This window comes from Nicotiana tabacum, chromosome 3, assembly GCF_000715075.1.
Source record: "Nicotiana tabacum cultivar K326 chromosome 3, ASM71507v2, whole genome shotgun sequence".
In the NCBI taxonomy this organism is placed as follows: domain Eukaryota; kingdom Viridiplantae; phylum Streptophyta; class Magnoliopsida; order Solanales; family Solanaceae; genus Nicotiana; species Nicotiana tabacum.
The window spans coordinates 13236502-13255660 of NC_134082.1; the positions used below are offsets into that span (position 1 = coordinate 13236502).

General features: G+C 39.1%; 1 protein-coding gene across 1 annotated transcript; it reads right to left on the bottom strand.

Moving 5' to 3' along the window:
- Positions 1-13154: 13154 nt before the first annotated feature.
- Positions 13155-13945, bottom strand: LOC142175691 (uncharacterized). The gene is made up of 2 exons (XM_075242667.1): positions 13589-13945; positions 13155-13472 (listed from the first exon to the last, which is right to left on the bottom strand). The coding sequence occupies exons 1-2, from the start codon at positions 13943-13945 to the stop codon at positions 13155-13157; spliced, it is 675 nt and encodes a 224-aa protein (XP_075098768.1).
- Between the last annotated feature and the right edge of the window lie 5214 nt (positions 13946-19159).

Consider the following 19159-nt stretch of genomic DNA (forward strand, 5'->3'; position numbering starts at 1 on the left):
ACCAGACCGGTCGTTTTGAGCTTTGGCACTTCGCTCGTTAGTTCTCGGGCATGATTAGCCCCGTGTGATGTATTATGATTTATGTAAATCGTCGGTTTTGGTTTTCAGGGTAATCAGAATGAATTTGGAAGAACAATCCTCAGTTTGAAGCTTAAAAATTTGAAAGGTTTGACCAAGTTTTGACTTTTTAGTATCGATCTCAGATTTAGATTTTTATGATTTGGTTAGCTCTGTTAAGCAATTTTGGACTTGAGAGCGCGTCCGAAATGTATTTTGGAGGTCCGTGGTAGATTTATGCTTGAATTGGCGAAATTGGAAATTTGACATTTTCCGGTCGGCAGCGGAAATTTTTATATCGGGGTGGGAATGGAATTCCGGAAATTGAAGTAGGTCCGTTGTGTCATTTGTGACGTGTGTGCAAAATTTCAGGTCATTCGGACGAGGTTTGATAGACTTTTTGATCGAATTCGGAAGTTTGGATTTCTTAGACTTGAATCCGAGGGAGATTCGATGTTTGATATTGTTTTGAGCGTTCTGAAGGTTGGAACAAGTTTGAATGATGTTATGGGATGTGTTGGCATGTTTGGTTGAGGTCCCGAGGGTCTCGGGTGAGTTTTGGGGTGTTTTCGGACCATTTCTAGGCCATTTCTAGTTGTTGATTTTTGGCTTCGGGGGTGTACAATGCGTTAGCATAGATCTAACCGCGTTAGCATAGAGAAAATTTGGAAAAATGGAGTTGTGCTATGCGATCACGTAAGTCCTCCCACAATCACATAGGGTAAAATCTCTGCTGCACTGACCCGAATTTGGAAGCTTATATCTCACAATCTATAAAGAATTTGAAAATTATCCAAAAATGAAATTGTAGCCCTTGTTATCTAGGTTTTAGAAAGTTAAACCAATTGTAATTTGGAGTTTTGTACAAAATGTTATGACCATTATACTAGAGGCTGTTCGGAAGAGTTGGAGAAGGTTGTTGGAAAGATTTGTTCTATGCGATCACGGGGAAATGGCCGCGATCGCATAGAGTAAAAGAAGGGTTGGATAATTTTGTGCTTCACTATCGTATTAGTTTGTCCGCAATAGCATAGGATAAATGCCTGGACAGATTAAAAAGTACTCTATTTCGAGGATTTCAGCCATTTTTGCATTTTTGGAGATATGGAGCTCGGATTGAGGCAATTTTTGAAGGGATTTTCAGAGGATTGATTGGGGTAAGTGTTTTTCACTCAAATTTGGTTAAATCTCATGATTATATATTGATTCTTATCATTTAATTTGGGAATTTAGGGTAAAAATTGGGGAAAATGGAGGAAGGTTTGGAGAATTGATTTTGGGGATTTGGATGGCCATTTAATGTCAGATTTTGGTGAAATTTATATGGGTATACTTGTGAGCGAATGAGTTTTCCAGTTTTGTGATTTTTATCAGATTTCAAGATGTGAGCCCGGGGGCCGGGTTTGGCCAATTTCGGGATTTTTGTTATAAATTGGATATTTTCGAGTGGGCTTTGTTCCCTTAGCATATTTTGATGGCGTGAATGTGCTTTTGGCTAGATTTGGAGCATTCGGAGGTTGAGTTGAGAGGCAAAGGCATCGCGGGCTAGAGTTTGGACCGGATTGAGGTACGTAATGATTGTAAATGTCTTTCTTGAGGGTATGAAACCCCGGATTTTATATCATTGTGCTACTTTGAGGTGACTCACATGCTAGATGACGAGCGTGGGGTCATGCACTATTGGGGATTGTAACTTAGTCTGTCCCGTACGACTGTTAAGTCACGTATTTGATTAAAACTTGTTTGATATCATTGTGTTTTGGAAATTATTACCATGTTTTGGGCTGAATACCATATTTGGGCCTCGTGCCAACTGTTTTGGACCCTTATGGGCTTTTTACTGCTATTCCTTAATGTTTTGACTTCTTATTTATACTCAGTCATGTTGTATTATATTGTTTTTATAACTTAGGCATATTTACTCCATTTTGATATTTTAAATGATATTTTGGGCTCAGCATCATGTTTTACTATTGCCCGAGTGGCTTGAGGGATTTCTGACTGAGTGAGGTCGAGGGCCTGTGTTGTGAGGATACTATGGGATCGGGCTGCGTGCCGCAGTAGGTTTTTACTGATTCATGGTTATGAGGCCGAGTGCCTGATTTGTTACGCCACATAGTGGCTTGTTATGAGGCCGAGGGCCTATTTGATTATGCCACGAGATGGTTTGTTATTACGCTTGGGCCGTAAGGGGCCCCTCCCGAAGTTTGTACACCCCCAGTGAGCGTAGGTACCCTGAGTGAGTGATATATTAATTATGCCACGAGATGGCTTGATATTGCGCTTGGATTGTAAGGAGCCCCTCCCGGAGTCTGTACACCCCTAGTGAGCGCGGGTACCCAGTGTGAGTGATATGATATAGCCCGAGGGGCTATTGTTGTTTCATATTGTTGCCTGAGGGGTTGTTCTTATCCATGTTTTGCCCGAAGGGTGTTTCTTGATTCATATTATACACGAGGGGCTGATTACGAGTGATTGTGAGGTCGCCCAACGGGCTGGTTCTGTTGATATTATTCCTGAGGGGCGATTTATGGTACATGTTTTGCTCGAGGGGCTGTTTCCATTTTCTATCATTTTTACTCACTGTTTTATCACTCGTTTGAAACTATTGAAGGTTGTTTTAAAAGGTTTTACTGAAACTAAGCTTGATTTACGAAGAAAATGATTTCTATTCTATTTTGGAATGTATTGCATTTGCTGTAGCATTATGACGTGGCTTACGTGTTTTCTACTACTCAGCTTTCATTTACTTTTATTACTTACTGAGTTGGCATACTCACATTACTCCTTGTACCTTGTGTGCAGATTCAGGTATTTCTAAACCCGGTAGCGGATGTTGATTGCTCAGTAGCAGAGTCATCTGAGTTAGCAAGGTAACTGCCCGACGTTCGCAGCCCTGCTCTTCTCCCTCTTGTCTTCCTTAGATTGTTTTTATTATATTTTCAAACTCTTCGTTGTATTCAGACCTTAGTAGATGCTTGTGACTTGTGACACCCAGATGTCAGTCTTGTGTATTATTTTCGCACTATTCATTTAGACTTACATTATGAAACATTTGATTAATTAAAGGCTTAAAAATGATGGTTATTGATTAAATGGTTAATTCGGGAGTTGTGTCGGCTGGCCTAGTTTCACGATAGGCGCCATCATGACCGAATCGATTTTAGGGTCGTGACAAGTTGGTATCAGAGCCTAGGTTACATAGGTCTCATGAGTCATGATCATGTTTAGTAGAGTCTCGCAGATCGGTACGGAGACGTCTGTACTTATCCTCGGGAGGCTACAAAACCTTTAGGAAAAACTTTACATTCTTGAATTCTTATCGCGTGTCCTTGATTCAGCTTGAAATATAACTATTTGAATTCCTGTCACGCGTTCGTATGCACACATGAGCGCACAGTATCGGCTGTGCATCGACGACTTGTGATTCCTTGATCGAGGGGCGAGATGTGATCTTTGTATGTTGGTGTTGGTCTAGTCTGGAGTACTTGAGGCCGGGCCTTGCCTATAGCTTGATCCCTGAGTTATTGATTATGCGAGCACGTGTTTCTAGATTTATATATTCGATAGTGTCCCTATTAAGGGATGTGATGACTGGATAGTTACATGATGAGTGTGATGTGGCTGCGAGATGTGTTCATATGAATTTAATGAGACGAGAAGGGTCTTCTTTGGGGTAGCAAGAACTATCTAGTGCTTGATTTCCATCGTGATTTAATATATAACCCCGAGTTGTGGGTGTGTTGAAGGATCTTTTCATGTTGCCTAGTTGGGAAGTGAAGTAGATTTCATATTGTGATATGAGTTTATACTTAGGAAGATTAAGTGACTGCGTAATTTTTATGACGGCGGAAGGGTATAAAGAGAAGTTAGTTTGAGGTGAAGCAGGTGGGTTGTCTCCTGCTGAGTGTTCTGAAGTTTGTGTGATTCTTATGTTGTTTGTTGGAAGATCTCTTTTACCAGTGAAATATATGTGTTGCAATTTGAATTTGGGTCGCTTAATAGAGTGTGCTTGACTATTACGAGGGTGAATGCGAGATTTGCAGAAGATTTGAAGTACTAGGTGGTCTGTGTTGCACGAGCTTATGAAGGATTGAGTTTAATCTCACTGTGGTATTATGGCAGTATTAGAGTATATGCATTATGAGTTATTGTGTGTTTTGATCTATGGCTTTGAACCAAGTGGGGGAGTCTGCTATTGATTAGTTGATTGCACGGTTATGTGCTATGTTGGTTCCAGTTTGAGGCGTACTAGTGAATCAGTTATGGCTTACGGAGGTTGAGACCGATGATGGCTTGAGTAAAGAAAATTTCAATATAGGTTATGTTATGCTTTATGGACTTACGAGAATCACGGAATGACTTGAGTTGTTATTGGTAAAGGATGTGTGGTGCGTAGAACAAGAAGTTGCTTGGTTGCATTAAGGTAAGGTTACATTCTCAGGTGTCGGAGTGCTAACGGAGCACAGGTCATCCGGTTCGTTTGATCGGTCTAATTGCAGTTTGAGTAGAGTGGATGACTCTCGAGAATGGTTCTAATGGATTCAAGATTTTACATGTAATAATTGGAGATTTTCAGGTTGTTTATTTGGCTAGAAACTGAGGTTTGCATTGAAGGGTGTCAAGACTCGTGGTATTTTAATATCATTATGGATTCTACACATCAGTATTAGGAAGGTGAAGGTAATGGCTTTAGATTTGCAAGAAGTCTCTTCAGAGAAAGTATTTCGAATGTAGTGATTTTGGGGATATTTGAAAGAGTAGTCAGTGGCTTAAGAACTGTAGGACGGTGTGGCTTTATGCTTGGCTCTCGTGTGGCGAGTCTGGGTCGAGGATTGTGGTGTTATAGCGAGAAGAAGTATCAAGTTAAAGGTAAATCAGAAGAAACTTGGATAGATGGGATAACTTAGTAGTAGGCCGGATCGGCGTAGTAAGGATATGACTAGTTCTTTGGGTGCTTATGAGGTAATGAGTTTCTACAAGTGTTTCGCTGCAATGCTCTTGGGTTTTAGTGGCCTGCGTAGCTTGGTTGAGTTAGAAGGATTCAGTCCTGACGGTTTAGTTTTGTGCAAATGAAATTCTGAGAGTTCTTGATGGTTTCTACCACGGTTAAAGATGTATATTTTCTACGAGCGTGAGGAGCATGGGATGTATAGTGATTTTCTTCTAGATAAAAGAGATAACTGATTGGTGTGGCTTGATGAGGGTATACATTTTAGAAAGGGTGATGTGTTTGAGTTGAGGATACTTCATTAGTATTGTGACACTCTCTTGTTGGATCGCCTGCTGATATTCGAGTTTGCTTGGTGGCACAGAAGAATTATAGGAGTACCTCTTGTAGAATGATTGGGTATTGGAGGTGTGTTGTATATTTGAACAGTGGAGTTGAGATCAGATATGGTGATTCGTGTGCTGTATGGATTGGGAGACTGGGAGTACTAAAAACAGGTTAGGTCGTGGTTGTGGACCGCGTATATCGGTCTTGTGTGGTAACTATTGGAGGTTTAGAGACCCGAATGGATCCTTGTTGCTTAGTATGCTAGATTTTGGTGTGATATTGGGTATGGGCTGGTTGTCTTCGTATTGTGTTATTCTGGACTGTTGCGCTATGGTGGCGGCATTGGCTATGCCGGGGATGCCATGGATTGGGTTGTGAGGTTCGACGGGTTATGTTTCCAGTAAGGTAATTTCATTTTTGAAGACCCAACGGATGGTTGGGAAGGGGTTGTCTTTCTTATTTGGCCTTCGTGATGGATGTCAGTGCAGATACTTCTACTATTGATTCAGTTCCGGTGGTGAGGGATTTTTTTCGGATGTGTTTCCTGCCGCCGGGCATGTCGCCGGACAGGGTTGTTGATTTCGGTATTGATTTGGTGTCGTGCACCGTATCGTATGGCACCGACAGAGTTAAAGGAATTGAAGGAGCGACTTCAGGAACTCCTTGATAAGGGGTTCATTGGTAGGCCCATATGGATGTGTGTTCTACATCGAGTCGGCTTGGTTGACTCCGAGTTGTATTGTTGAGGGATGTGTTGATTCAATTGTTATTGAGCTTATTAGTGTTTTGGGGAGATCTATGAATTACCTTTCCATGTTGCAAGGCATTGGGATTTGTTGGTTATAGGCACATGTGGTGGGGTTTTATTGGGGTCTCTCAGTAGAATTCGAGCGGGAAGAGTATTGGATATTTCTCGGTGGATGGAGTATCAGATGTTTCCTTTCGGGTTAGTGTAATGTTATGTCAATTGCTTCGTCGTGGTTATGATGATTTGCTTTGGTTCCATACATCAAATTGTGCGTGGTTGTCGATTTTGAGCATAGTGACTTGAGGTGTTTCATGTGGACCAGTGTTTGGATCAGGTCGCGCATTGCAGCGCAGTTATGTGGCGGTATGACCCTTCGGGTTAGATTCGTATGTTCTGTTTCTACGATGTGTGATGGGTTCTCAGCATTGTGTGTGGTGGTATGGGTGAGCTTGCAGTACAACTCTCTCCTTTGAGTCATTTTTCATGATTTGAGTACGTTTGGATTGTTGCTTATTGGTACGCGGATTGCACAAGTTGTGGATTTAGATTGTATTGATGTGTCATGTCACCAGAGTAGTTGTGTTGGATTAGATGAGATCGTTGGGATCTAGAATGAATACAAACGGATTCGATTTCAACATGTTGGAAGGATAATATCGAGGTTCGGCTCAGAAATTTGCTACGGTCCTTGTTAAATGAGAAGTGGCTTCATGAATGGTTGATCTGAGGAATGGTTATGACTTACTACGTGTTTCAGTTATCATTGACAGTATACTGAAGTGTTGGAATGAGGCTTTATTTGATAAGAGGTATTATCGGTATTCGATTGTTTTGGGCAACTGTTGTGATTAGAAGTTATCGCTACGAGTGTTGGAGTTATGTGGTATATTATGTAATGGCATTTGAGTCTACTGGTATGGTTTGTTTCAGCTTGTTCGGGCTTATTCAGAGTGTAGATGTGCTATTCTGATCTTGTAGATGATTTTAGAAGTAGAAGTGTGGTTCTAAAGTTTATGGGCTAGGTTGGATTGTAAAACTTCAGTTACATTGTGTTATCAGACCTATATGAGATAGGGTGACGTGGGATCACCCCCGAGTATGTGCATGGTAAGGTTACACAACGATTTGATAGTTTTCGAAACAACTCTGGGCACGTTTGAGGATGAACGTATGTTTAAGTGGGGGAGGATGTAACGACTCGACCGATCATTTTGAGCTTTGGAACTTCGCTCGCCAGTTCTCGGGCATGACTAGCACCGTGTAATGTATTATGACTTTTGTAAATCGTCGGTTTTGGTTTTCAGGGTAATCAAAGTGAATTTGGAAGAACAATTCTCAGTTTGAAGCTTAAAAATTTGAAAGGTTTGACCAAGTTTTGACTTTTTAGTATTCGATCTCGGATCTGGATTTTTATGATTTGGTTAGCTCCGTTAGGCGATTTTGGACTTAGGGGCGCGTCCGGAATGTATTTTGGAGGTCCTGGTAGATTTATGCTTGAATTGGCAAAATTGGAAATTTGGCATTTTTCGGTCGGCAGTGGAAATTTTGATATCGAGGTTGGAATGGAATTTCGGAAATTGGAGTAGGTCCGTTGTATCATTTGTGACGTGTGTGCAAAATTTCAGGTCATTCGGACAAGGTTTGATAGACTTTTTGATCGAACTCAAAATTCAGAAGTTTTGGAATTCTTAGGCTTGAATCCGAGGGTGATTTGATGTTGTCTTGAGCGTTCCGAAGGTTGGAACAAGTTTGAATGATGTTATGGGATGTGTTGGCATGTTTGGTTGAGGTCCTGAGGGCCTCGGGTGAGTTTCGAGGTGGTTTCGGACCATTTCTAGTTGTTGGTTTTTGGAGTCAGGGGTGTATAGTGCGTTAGCATAGATCTGACCGCGTTAGCATAGAGAAAATTTGGAAAAATGGAGTTGTGCTATGCGATCACGTAAGTCCTCTCGCCATCGCATAGAGTAAAAACTCTGCTGCACTGACCTGACTTTGGAAGCTTATATCTCACAATCTATAAGGAATTTGAAAATGATCCAAAAATGAAAGTTGTAGCTCTTGATGTCTAGGTTTTAGAGAGTTAAACAATTGTAATTTGGAGTTTTGTACAAAACGTTATGACCATTATGCTAGAGACTGTCCAGAAGAGTTGGAGAAGGCTGTTGGAAAAATGTGTTCTACGCGATCGCGGGGAAATGGCGGTGATTGCATAGGGTAAAAGAAGGGTTGAAAAATTTTGTGCTTCGCTATCACATTAGTTTGTCCGCGATAGCATAAGGTAAATGCCTGGGCAGATTATAAAGTACTCTATTTCGAGGATTTCGGTTATTTTTGTATTTTTGGATATATGGAGCTTGGATTGAGGCGATTTTTGAAGGGATTTGCAGAGGATTGATTGAGGTAAGTGTTCTTCACTCAAATTTGGTTAAATCTCATCATTATGTCTTGATTTTTATCATTTAATTTGGGAATTTGGGGTGAAAATTGGGAAAAATGGAGGAAGGTTTGGAGAGTTGATTTTGGGGATTTGGATGGCCATTTGATGTCAGATTTTGGTGAAATTGATATGGGTAGACTCTTGAGCAAATGGGTTTTCTAGTTTTGTGATTTTTATCAGATTCCGAGATGTGGGCCCAGGGGCTGGGTTTGGCCAATTTCGGGATTTTTTATATAAATTGGATATTTTCGAGTGGGCTTTATTCCTTTAGCATATTTTGATGGCGTGAATCTGCTTTTGGCTAGATTTGGAGCATTCGAGGCCGAGTCGAGATGCAAAGGCATCACGAGCTAGAGTTTGGACCGGATTGAGGTAAGTAATGATTGTAAATGTCTGTCCTGAGGCTATGAAACCCCGGATTTAACATCGTTGTGCTACTTTGAGGTGACGCACACACTAGATGACAAGCGTGGGGTCGTGCACCATTGGGGATTGTGACTTGGTCCGTCCCGTACGACTGTTAAGTCGCATATTTGATTAAAACTTGTTTGATATCATTGTGTTTTGGAAATTATTACCATGTTTTGGGTTGAATACCATATTTGGGCCCCGTGCCAACTGTTTTGGACCCTTATGGGCTTTTTACTACTATTCCTCCATGTTTTGACTTCTTATTTATACTCAGTCATGTTGTATTATATTGTTTTTATAACTCAGCCATATTTACTCCCTTTTGATATTTTAAATGATATTTTGGGCTGAACATCATGTTTTACTATTGCCCGAGTGGCTTGAGAGATTTCTGACTGAGTGAGGCCGAGGGCCTGTGTTGTGAGGATACTATGGGATCGGGCTGCACGCCGTAGTAGGTTTTTACTGATTCATGGTTATGAGGCCGAGGGCCTGATTTGTTACGCCATGTGGTGGCTTTTATGAGGCCGAGGGCCTATTTGATTATGCCACAAGATGGCTTGTAATTGCGTTTGGGCCATAAGGGGCCCCTCCCGAAGTCTATACACCCCTAGTGAGCGCGGGTACCCTGAGTGAGTGATATATTAATTATGCCACGAGATGGCTTGATATTGCGCTTGGGCTGTAAGGAGCCCCACCCGGAGTCTGTACACCCCTAGTGAGCGCGGGTACCTAGTGTGAGTGATATGATGTAGCCCGAGGGGTTGTTGTTGTTTCATATTATTGCCCAAGGGGCTATTCTTGATCCATGTTTTGCCCGAGGGGCGGTTCTTGATTCATGTTATGCCCGAGGGGCTGATTACGAGTGATTGTGAGGTCGCCCGAGGGGCTGGTTCTGTTAATATTATACCTGGGGCGGTTTATGGTACATGTTTTGCCCGATGGGCGATTTACGATTTTATCATTTTTACTCACTATTTCATCACTCGTTTGAAACTATTGAAGGTTATTTTAAAAGGTTTTACTGAAATCGAGCTTGATTTACGAAGAAAATAATTTCTGTACTATTTTGGAATGTACTGCATTTGCTGTAGCGTTATGACATGGCTTACGTGTTTTCTTACTGCTCAACTTTCATTTACTTTTATTACTTACTGAGTTGGCTTACTCACATTACTCCCTACACCTTGTGTGCAGATTCAGGTATTTCTGAACCCGATAGCGAGTGTTGATTGCTCAGTAGCAGAGTCATCTGAGTTAGCAAGGTAGCTGCCCAACGTTCGCAGCCCTGCTCTTCTCCCTCTTCTCTTCCTTAGATTACTTTTAGTAAATTTTCAGAATCTTCGTTGTATTCAGACCTTAGTAGATGCTCGTGACTTGTGACACCCCGATGTCGGGCTTGTGTATTATTTCCGCACTGTTAATTTAGACTTACATTATGAAACATTTGATTAATTAAAGGCTTAAAATGATGGTTATCAATTAAATGGTTAATTCGAGAATTATGTCGGTTGACTTAGTTTCACAATTGGCGCCATCATGACCGGGTCGGTTTTAGGGTCGTGACATACTCTATAAAATTCAAATCTTAAATTCACCTCCAATCATGGTGTGTAGGTAGTTGTATACCTACAAAATGTATCCTAGCTAACATTATCAACATGAATTATAAGTTCTATGCACTAATAGCGTAAAAAAAGAGTTGCTCCATTGAATTACTTAAAAGGTAATTATAGTTAATTCTACATATATGCAAATACTAATAGGTAATCTTAAATCAAATATAAATTTTTTTAAACCATCGTGTCACCTTTATTTTGTATCAGGTAACTTGTCTTATTTTTATGACTACAAATCTAACATCATAGGAGCTTACCTCTAGATATTCTTTGAGATATAACTTAAACTCATCTAAAAGATAATATTATCTAAAATATCATAATATATTAATAGTATAAAATTTATTTACACTATTGGTGCATACTTTTTTAAATTAAAACAGACTTTCCATTTCATCAAAAACTATCTTTACAAAACCAGGTTGATGCTGACCATCAGCCTCCTAATTACAATTACAATTAGCTAAACTAATTACATTTTCACGCAAATTACAACTATTCTACGGATACTTGTTCAATCCTTGAAAAGTTGGTTGCCATTTGCTATTTGATCTTCCTTGTACATGCATGTGTAGGGAAATCTCTCTGCATATCCCATTTGCCACATATCTTCCTTTGTTGAATTTGAGGGAGTTCCTTTATCGCCAAATACAACAAACTACCATGGCAAAAGCTGCAGTAATTATAGCTAATATGCCAGTTTTCCGTTTAGCTATGTTATTGATCCATTCTATCTCTATTTGCCAGCTGCCTATTCTCCTTGTAATTCCCAGCCATTTGAGTATTTGATCCCATATTATATTTGTACGTGAGCATTCGAAAAATAGGTGACTAAATATTTCTATTCTCTTAGCACAAAAGGCACATTCCTACAACACTTGAATCCCAAACTTATGTAGTCTATCCACAATGGCTAGCCTCTGATGAATTGCCAACCGTAAATGAAACTTAAATCTTGGATGGATTTATGGATACATATGTATGCTCTTCCAGCCAACCTTGGAAAATTGAGGCAGCATCTAAATATAGTCTCTCTGAATTTGAAATCTGCCTTGCTTTTCCATATCTGCTAATGCTGTAGTAAGGCTAGTCTGCATTGTGCTCAGCTGTAACAAATCTTTCTTTGCTTTTATGATCTTCCTGACCACCCAAGCTGTTGTTTTACGTGTGTTCATTGTGTCAACTTCCTTCTGCTTTATGTAATAGCAATGAGTCCATTTGATCCATAATGCATCCTTTTTCATTGTCAGTGCCCATAATTATTTCAAGGATTACCGCTTTATTCCATAGCCTCATGTTGATAATATTTAATCCCCCAGCTATTTTTGGTTAATAGACCTTGTCCCAAACTATCGGTGCTTTCCTAGATGTAGCACTTGAGCCAGTCCAAAGGAATGTTCTGCAAATTATTTCAATCATCTTCATAATCGGCAATATGAATATTTGAGCCCAGTAAGTCTGCATGCCAAAGAATACAAACTTAATGAGTTGTACTCTTCCTAGATATGATAGCATCCTAGCTGACCAACAATTAACTCTCTCAGTGATCGTTTCCACAAGTGACAAACATTGATAAATATTTAACTTCTTTGCAAACAAACATTGGTAAATATTTAACTTCTTTGCAAACAATGGAATAGGAATTGATCCCTCTGTATACCATGTTAGGTTGAGCAATGAGACTTTGATCTCCTGGTGTACTCCAGCAATATACATGGAGCTTTTGTCTGCATTTGCCTGAAGGCCAGATGCAGTAGAAAATCTTTGAAAAGTTTCCTGCATTTTGGTTACTGAGGTTATATTTTCCCTACAAAACATAAGTAAGTCGTCAGAAAAACAAATATGAGTCACTCCCAGCTTTTTACATCTTGGATGGTATTTGAATTACTTTGTGGAAGGTAGTTGATTCATCTCTCTTTGTAAATACTCTATTGCAATGAGAAATATGTAAGGAGACATGAGGTCTCTTTTTCTAATCCCTATCTTGGCCTGGAATGGTTTGGTAAGGCCACTATTAAGACCAACGAGTAAGACATTATTGAAACACACTCTATTACCCAATGGATGAACTTCTGGGGGAACCCAAGATCAGTTAGAATACAACTAAGAAACTGCCAATCCAATGAATCATAAGGCCTTTTTAATATCTACTTTCATCACACATCTGGGTGATAAACCTTTCCTATTATAGCCTTTGAACATCTCATGGCTAAATAGGATGTTATCAAAGATACTCCTTCCTTCAATGAATGCAGACTGTGACTTCCCAATGATCACCTCTATTACCTTCTTTATTTTTCTAGTCACTATCTTTGCAACAACTTTATACAATGTAGTGCAACTTGCTATAGGCCTGTAGTCTTTCACTTTAGATCGAGTTGGGATCTTAGGAATCAGTGTAATAATAGTACAATTCCATGTTGGCATCATTCTACCTGTGTGAAAGAAATATGATACAACCTCATATATGTCATGCTTCACAATATCCCATTGCTTGGTGAAGAATTCTATAGGAAAACCATCTACACTAGGGGCTTTATCCTTTGGCATATCCCTAATTGCTTCATCAATCTCTTCATGAGTTATATCCATGATTAGTTACTGTTAATATTGTAAAGTGAGACAGTTTCCTGCCTTAATGATACTAGTATTAGGGCATGGCATTAATCCATTAGCATTTCCCATTAGCTGTGTAAAGAAATTAGTAAACTCCTTTTCCACAGCCTTTGGATCAATGATCTTCATTCCCAAATCATTGTACACAGAAGTAATATTATTCTTACTGGACCTTATTTTTAGCTGTGCATAGAAATATTTAGAGGTGGAGTCACCATAATCAATCCATGTTGCTTTAGATTTTTGCTTCAATATTCTTTCTTCTATTGTACTCCATTTCTCCAAATCACCCATATTCTGCTTCTCCTGTTCAATCAACAGCTGATTAAAGGGATCAGTGACCAGAGCTGCTTGAACACACTTCAGACTCTGCCTAATTTGAGTCGGTATTTGTTCATATCTTGCCATAGCCTTGTTAAGACCTTAGCCTCATTTTTTAGCATTTTTAGCTTCGACCATATAAGTGCCATAGGATCCTGCTCTTCTTGTTGTTGCCATACTCTATTCACCATAAGAGTGAAGTCCTTATGGCCCATTGTCACCATGTATAACTTGAAAGGCTTTGGGTAGATAGTTCTTCTCTTCCATAATTGAACTACAATTGGGGAGTGATCAAATACTCCAGATTCTAGAAAATCAGCTTCTAGATGTCCATAAGTCTGAGTCCAACTGAAATTTCTAACAGCCAAATCAATTTTACTGTAAACTATATCATTAGCATTTTGTTTGTTGCACCAGGTGAAGAAGCACCCCTTTGTTCTTAGTGGGGTCAATTGCATGTTATCAATACACTACTTGAAATCCTGCACCTCATTACTTGTCATTGGCTGTCCTAATCTATCTTCAATGGTTAACACATTATTAAAATCCCCACTAATAAGCCATGGTATTTGAATGTGACAACCTAGTATATGCAATTTATTCCATAGGTTTGCCCTTTCATGCACCTTATTCCTAGCATATATTGTTGTCAACATAATCAGGGAGTTTGTTGCTTGATCTTCCACTGAGCAATGAATGAATTATTCATGTATTTGGAGTACCTTAACTGTCGGGTGTGTCTTCCATAAGAGCCAAATCCTTCCATTTATAGCTTTAGTGTAATTGCAACAGTAACCCCAATCTCTTGTTACCTTGTTCACTATATTTTTTTGCCTTTTTTTCTTTTGCTCTAGTTTCTAGACACCAAAGGATATCTATTTTATTCTTTTTCATAAAGAGCCTTAACTCTTTCTGTTTATAGGACTTGTTCAACCCTCTTATATTCCAAGTGCATATAATCATGGTGGTTTGAGGGTAGGATCAATCCGGTCCCATCTCCTTTTGAAGTGCTTGGAGCACACTCTTCCAAAATCTTGAACCTATTTGTAATGATGCCCTCATCATTATGAGACTGCTGTATTGCTGCAGGCTATAGCTATGCTGACTTCTGCACTCTTCATTTCTACTGATCACTTGTATAGAGGTATCTTTAACTACTGCTTTTTGTTTACCCTTTCCTGCCTCTACTTGCCGATTCTCTTCTCCTTTTCCATCTATCTTCCAATCTTGCTCTTGTTTTTCCTTTGTCTTCCATTCCTGCATTGTTTTCTTCTTTCTAACTCTATTCCTTCTTTTTGGAGCTTTAAACTCAGCCTCTTCATTGTTCTGCAGCTTATTCCTCCAACATTCAAAATTGTCATGGCCAAAATAGATACATTCACTGCAGAACTTTGGCTTCCATTCATACAGAATTTCCTGTTGTATAGTTCCTGATAGAGTAATAATCTCTATACTCTCCAGCATTGGCTTAGTGATATCAACCTTCACTAAGACCCTTGCATATGAAATTTTGTTAAGATCAGCCATGAATCTGTCAGTATATATAGAAATTCCAATAGCACTAGCCACTTTGCTAAGTGCATCTGCAGTCCAATATCCAAAAGGTAAGCTAGGGAAAGAATCCACAATAGAATAGTTGTAATGAACTTAGCGTCAAAATGAAATTCTCTTTACCAGTTCTGCAGTATGAATGGCTTGTTATGGTATGAGTATGGACCTGCTTGCATTACTAGATCCCTATCTTCAATTGTTGAGAATCTAAAAACATAATAGCTATCACTGTGATACAAAATTTGAGGTTTCGATACAGAATCCCAAACTGAATCAATATAAGCCTCCATAGATTTCTTATATGGAGTATCACCTAGAACATAACCAATTAAGGCAATCGCCCAGTAGTTATTCAACTCTCTCACACCTTCCTCAACAATTTGTACAACAATCTTACCATCTCGATGACTTGGTGGTACATATTCCAGTCTCATGCCCATCTGAGAATTGCGATTTATCTGCCTATGCTCCTTTGCATGTTGTTTCTGTTTGTTTCCTCCATTTGCTGTTGTTGCATGTTGTTCTAGATTTGGGGAAGGTTGCGCCCAAGATCCTGCTTCTGAGAACTATAATCTTCATGGAATTGTTGGCAATTGGCCCTTACACTTCTGATTTTCCTTCTCCTAAGCTAGATATGTACTGTTTCATTGCTTGTCACTGTTACATTCCTCTTCAGCAATTGTTTCAATTTCCTCTCGAATTGGTTGGAATCGAGTAGGAAGGAAGCTACCAAATGTTAATGGCGTGAACGCTTGAATTCCTGTGGTCGCCGGAGTTACAATTGAACTCACCATTGATGGTTGTTTCCGCCTTCTTGCCATCGATGGTGCAAGTTATCCTACTTTTGCTAAATGTGCACCTTTGGTGCATATTACTTATATATAAAACATAAAAACATGCAAATTTTGACTAAAAGGACTCAATCATCTCTTGTGCATGAACTCCCGAGGCCCAATTAGGGCTCTTCTAGAATGCACCTACCTCTTCCTCAATCATTATTTTATTAAAATTGTCAACTATTTATAATCTATTGCGATACTTTATAGTTTATTAGTGTAGGAATTGCACGGGGCGCCCTATTTGGTCGCCCCCATTTGACCTATACTCACTTTTGAAAAAAGTTTTAACTTGTACCCACTTTTTAAACAACTTCAGACCTCTTTTTCCTTCTCCTTCTCCTTCTTCTTCTTCTTCTTCTTCTTCTTCTTCTTCTTCTTCTTCTTCTTCTTCTTCTTCTTCTTCTTCTTCTTCTTCTTCTTCTTCTTCTTCTTCTTCTTCTTCAGACCTCTTGGCCTTAAGTGCATCTGAAGTGTAATTTTTCACTTTAGACTTATTGGCCTTAAGTGCATGAAACCATTGGTTACACTTCATATCTATTTGCCCTTAAGTTCATCTGAAGTGCAAATTTTCACTTCAGACTTATTGGCTTAAGTGCATTTGAAGTGCAATTTTTCATTTCAGACTTATTGGCATTAAGTGCATCTGAAGTGTAACGTTTCACTTCAGACTTATTAGCCTTAAGTGCATGAAATCATTGGTTGCACTTCAGACCTATTTAGCCTTAAGTGCATTAATGCAATTTTTTTACTTCAGCTATTTTTTTTAACTTCAGACCCGATAAGTCTAAAGTTGATCGTAAAGTGGGTACGCTCGCAAACTTTTTTGCAAAGTGAATATAGTTTCAATTGTGACCCAAAAATCGAGTATATATATGCAAAAGCACCTTTATTACTAGAATTACTAATACATGTCATAGTCGGTTATGTAATTTTGCCTTCCAAATATTTATAAAGGAGCAAGCAAGTAATATCAATTTTAAGGTGTTTAGTTAATTAGACAAGTGAGATTCTTATTTCATTCAATGATGAAAAAGTATACGCATTGTAGTTTTTTATTGAAAAAGGAAAATTAATATTATTAATTAACAAGGGTTAAAGATGGATGTTTGTGATTCTGCTTTATATCATGGAGAGTCTTTCACTTGAATCACTATAATGATTGGATATTTTCAATGATATAATATACACATACATCATATTATACCTATTAAAGTCAAATTAGAGTATACAATGTGCAATTGAAAGTTAACCTTGTATATTACTCGATGCTTGCAGATTTGACTAGTGATTTTGTTCCTCGATTTATCCAACTTGTTAAGAAGAAAGGCATTAATTAGAAAGTGTATAGATGAAGGTGCAAAATAGTCTATTTGTGTGTGACAAAATTAATACAACAATCAGTAGTTAGTTATATTGTTAGAGATAGTTAGTGGATTAACTCAGTTAGTTATGAGTTGTATAAATAACTCACCTTGTATAGATTATAATCAAATTAATACAATTGAGAACATTTATCTTCTCTCTGTTCTATGCTAAATTCTCTCCTCTCTATTATTTATTGAATTCAGATTTCCTATTCTATAATCTCAGCAAGGTATCAGAGCCACGAGCTCAATGACTTAACTTGTGGATTGATCCTCTTTCTCTTTTCCCATCTCAATTTTTTCTTTCTGATCTCTTATAAAATTCTTTGAGAAAGTTCTGCAAATTTTGAGTTGTTCATTAATGGCAGTTGAAGATGATTAATTTGAGTAGGGAGTCACACTTGAATCTACACATCCACTGTATCTCGCGTTCAAGCGATATTAGTAGTATGTCTCTAATTTTCTTTCAATTGATTATCACCAAGAATTACTATCTTTGGTATCGATCTATGCGCATTGCCTTGATTGAAATAAGCTTGTTAAGGTTAATGGCTCCTTGAAGAAGAAGAAATCTGTGAAAGATACTAATATCAATAGGAACAGTACAATGGAATAATGCTTTTATGGATGATGAATTCTGTGGCTCAAAACCTAACTAGTGGAATTACATATACTACGAATGCTTATACAGTCTAGGAGGACCTAGAAGAGAGTTTTGACCGAGTGAATGACTCTCAAACCTTTAATTACACACAGAAACTGCAATCCTAACTCCAGGCACCTCTTGTATTCTTGTCTATTACTCGAAATTAAAGGATTTATGGTATTAGTGCCCTTGCATGGCTGTAATTATCCAAAGTATGAAGATTTTGTGGTGTTTCTTCAATAAGAAAATTGTATTAGTTTTTAATTAGCTTTATTGAAAATGATCTCTAAGCTGGAATTCAAATTCTTCTTATATTTCCTTTCTCTACGATTAATCAAGCATATACTATGCTCATGAATTACTCTGAACATACTTTTTCTTTGTCTAAGGGCTCTCTCTTTCTCTCTTTCTCTCTATCTCTTTATCTCTCTCTCTCTCTCTCTTTTCGATCTTTATTCCTCTCTCACCGTCAATCTGCTACACTCACCAGAGAGATTGCCGGTAACCACGTGCAGGTAGGCTGCCCCTCTCTCCCCTCCCCTCTGATCCCTCTTTCTTCTCACTGCCTCCCCCCCTTTTTTCTTCTTTCTTACCCTTTGTTCTTGCTTTGCTTTTCCATGCTTCAGTCCCCACCATCATCCTCCGGCCGACAACCCATCTCGTCTCTCCTCCTTATTCTCTCTTCTCTCTTTACCTCTACCCTTCTTTGTTCATCCCGCCCCTAGAAACCCTAGCAAGGCTGCCGCCGTCGGCGACAACTCTGGCCGATGACCCCTATTTACCCCTCTCTTCTTTCTTCTATCTGAGTTGACCCCCACTCCCTTCCCCCTTCTTTGTATTTGCCTCTTCGATTCTTCGACACTCCCCGCTGCACTCGTTGGCAATCTGCCTATCATTTAGTAGAGTAGTCTGGGCTTGGTTAGTGTGTTATGATTTTTCAGGTTGTTAGCCGCGACAGTTGGCAACGAGCGTAAGGCGTACGAGCGAGCGGTGCAGGGCATCCCTAGTTAGTATTTGGAAAGGCCAGTGGGAGTTGGAAGTAACGTTAGTTTTCACTACCTCGGGTGTGCACCAAGTCGAATTTCCAAGTTTTATTCTCTAGAGTTGGTATATACCGCTTTCTGGTTTCTCTTCTTTGTGTTAGTTGAATTGCTGCCATTTTAGTTCGCATAAGTTTAATCATATTATTAGCATGCCTGCAGTTACAACTTGTTTCTTCTAGTTTGGTTCGTTGCCTCTTTTGTGTTAGTGATTTTCTTGGGATCTGTCGTA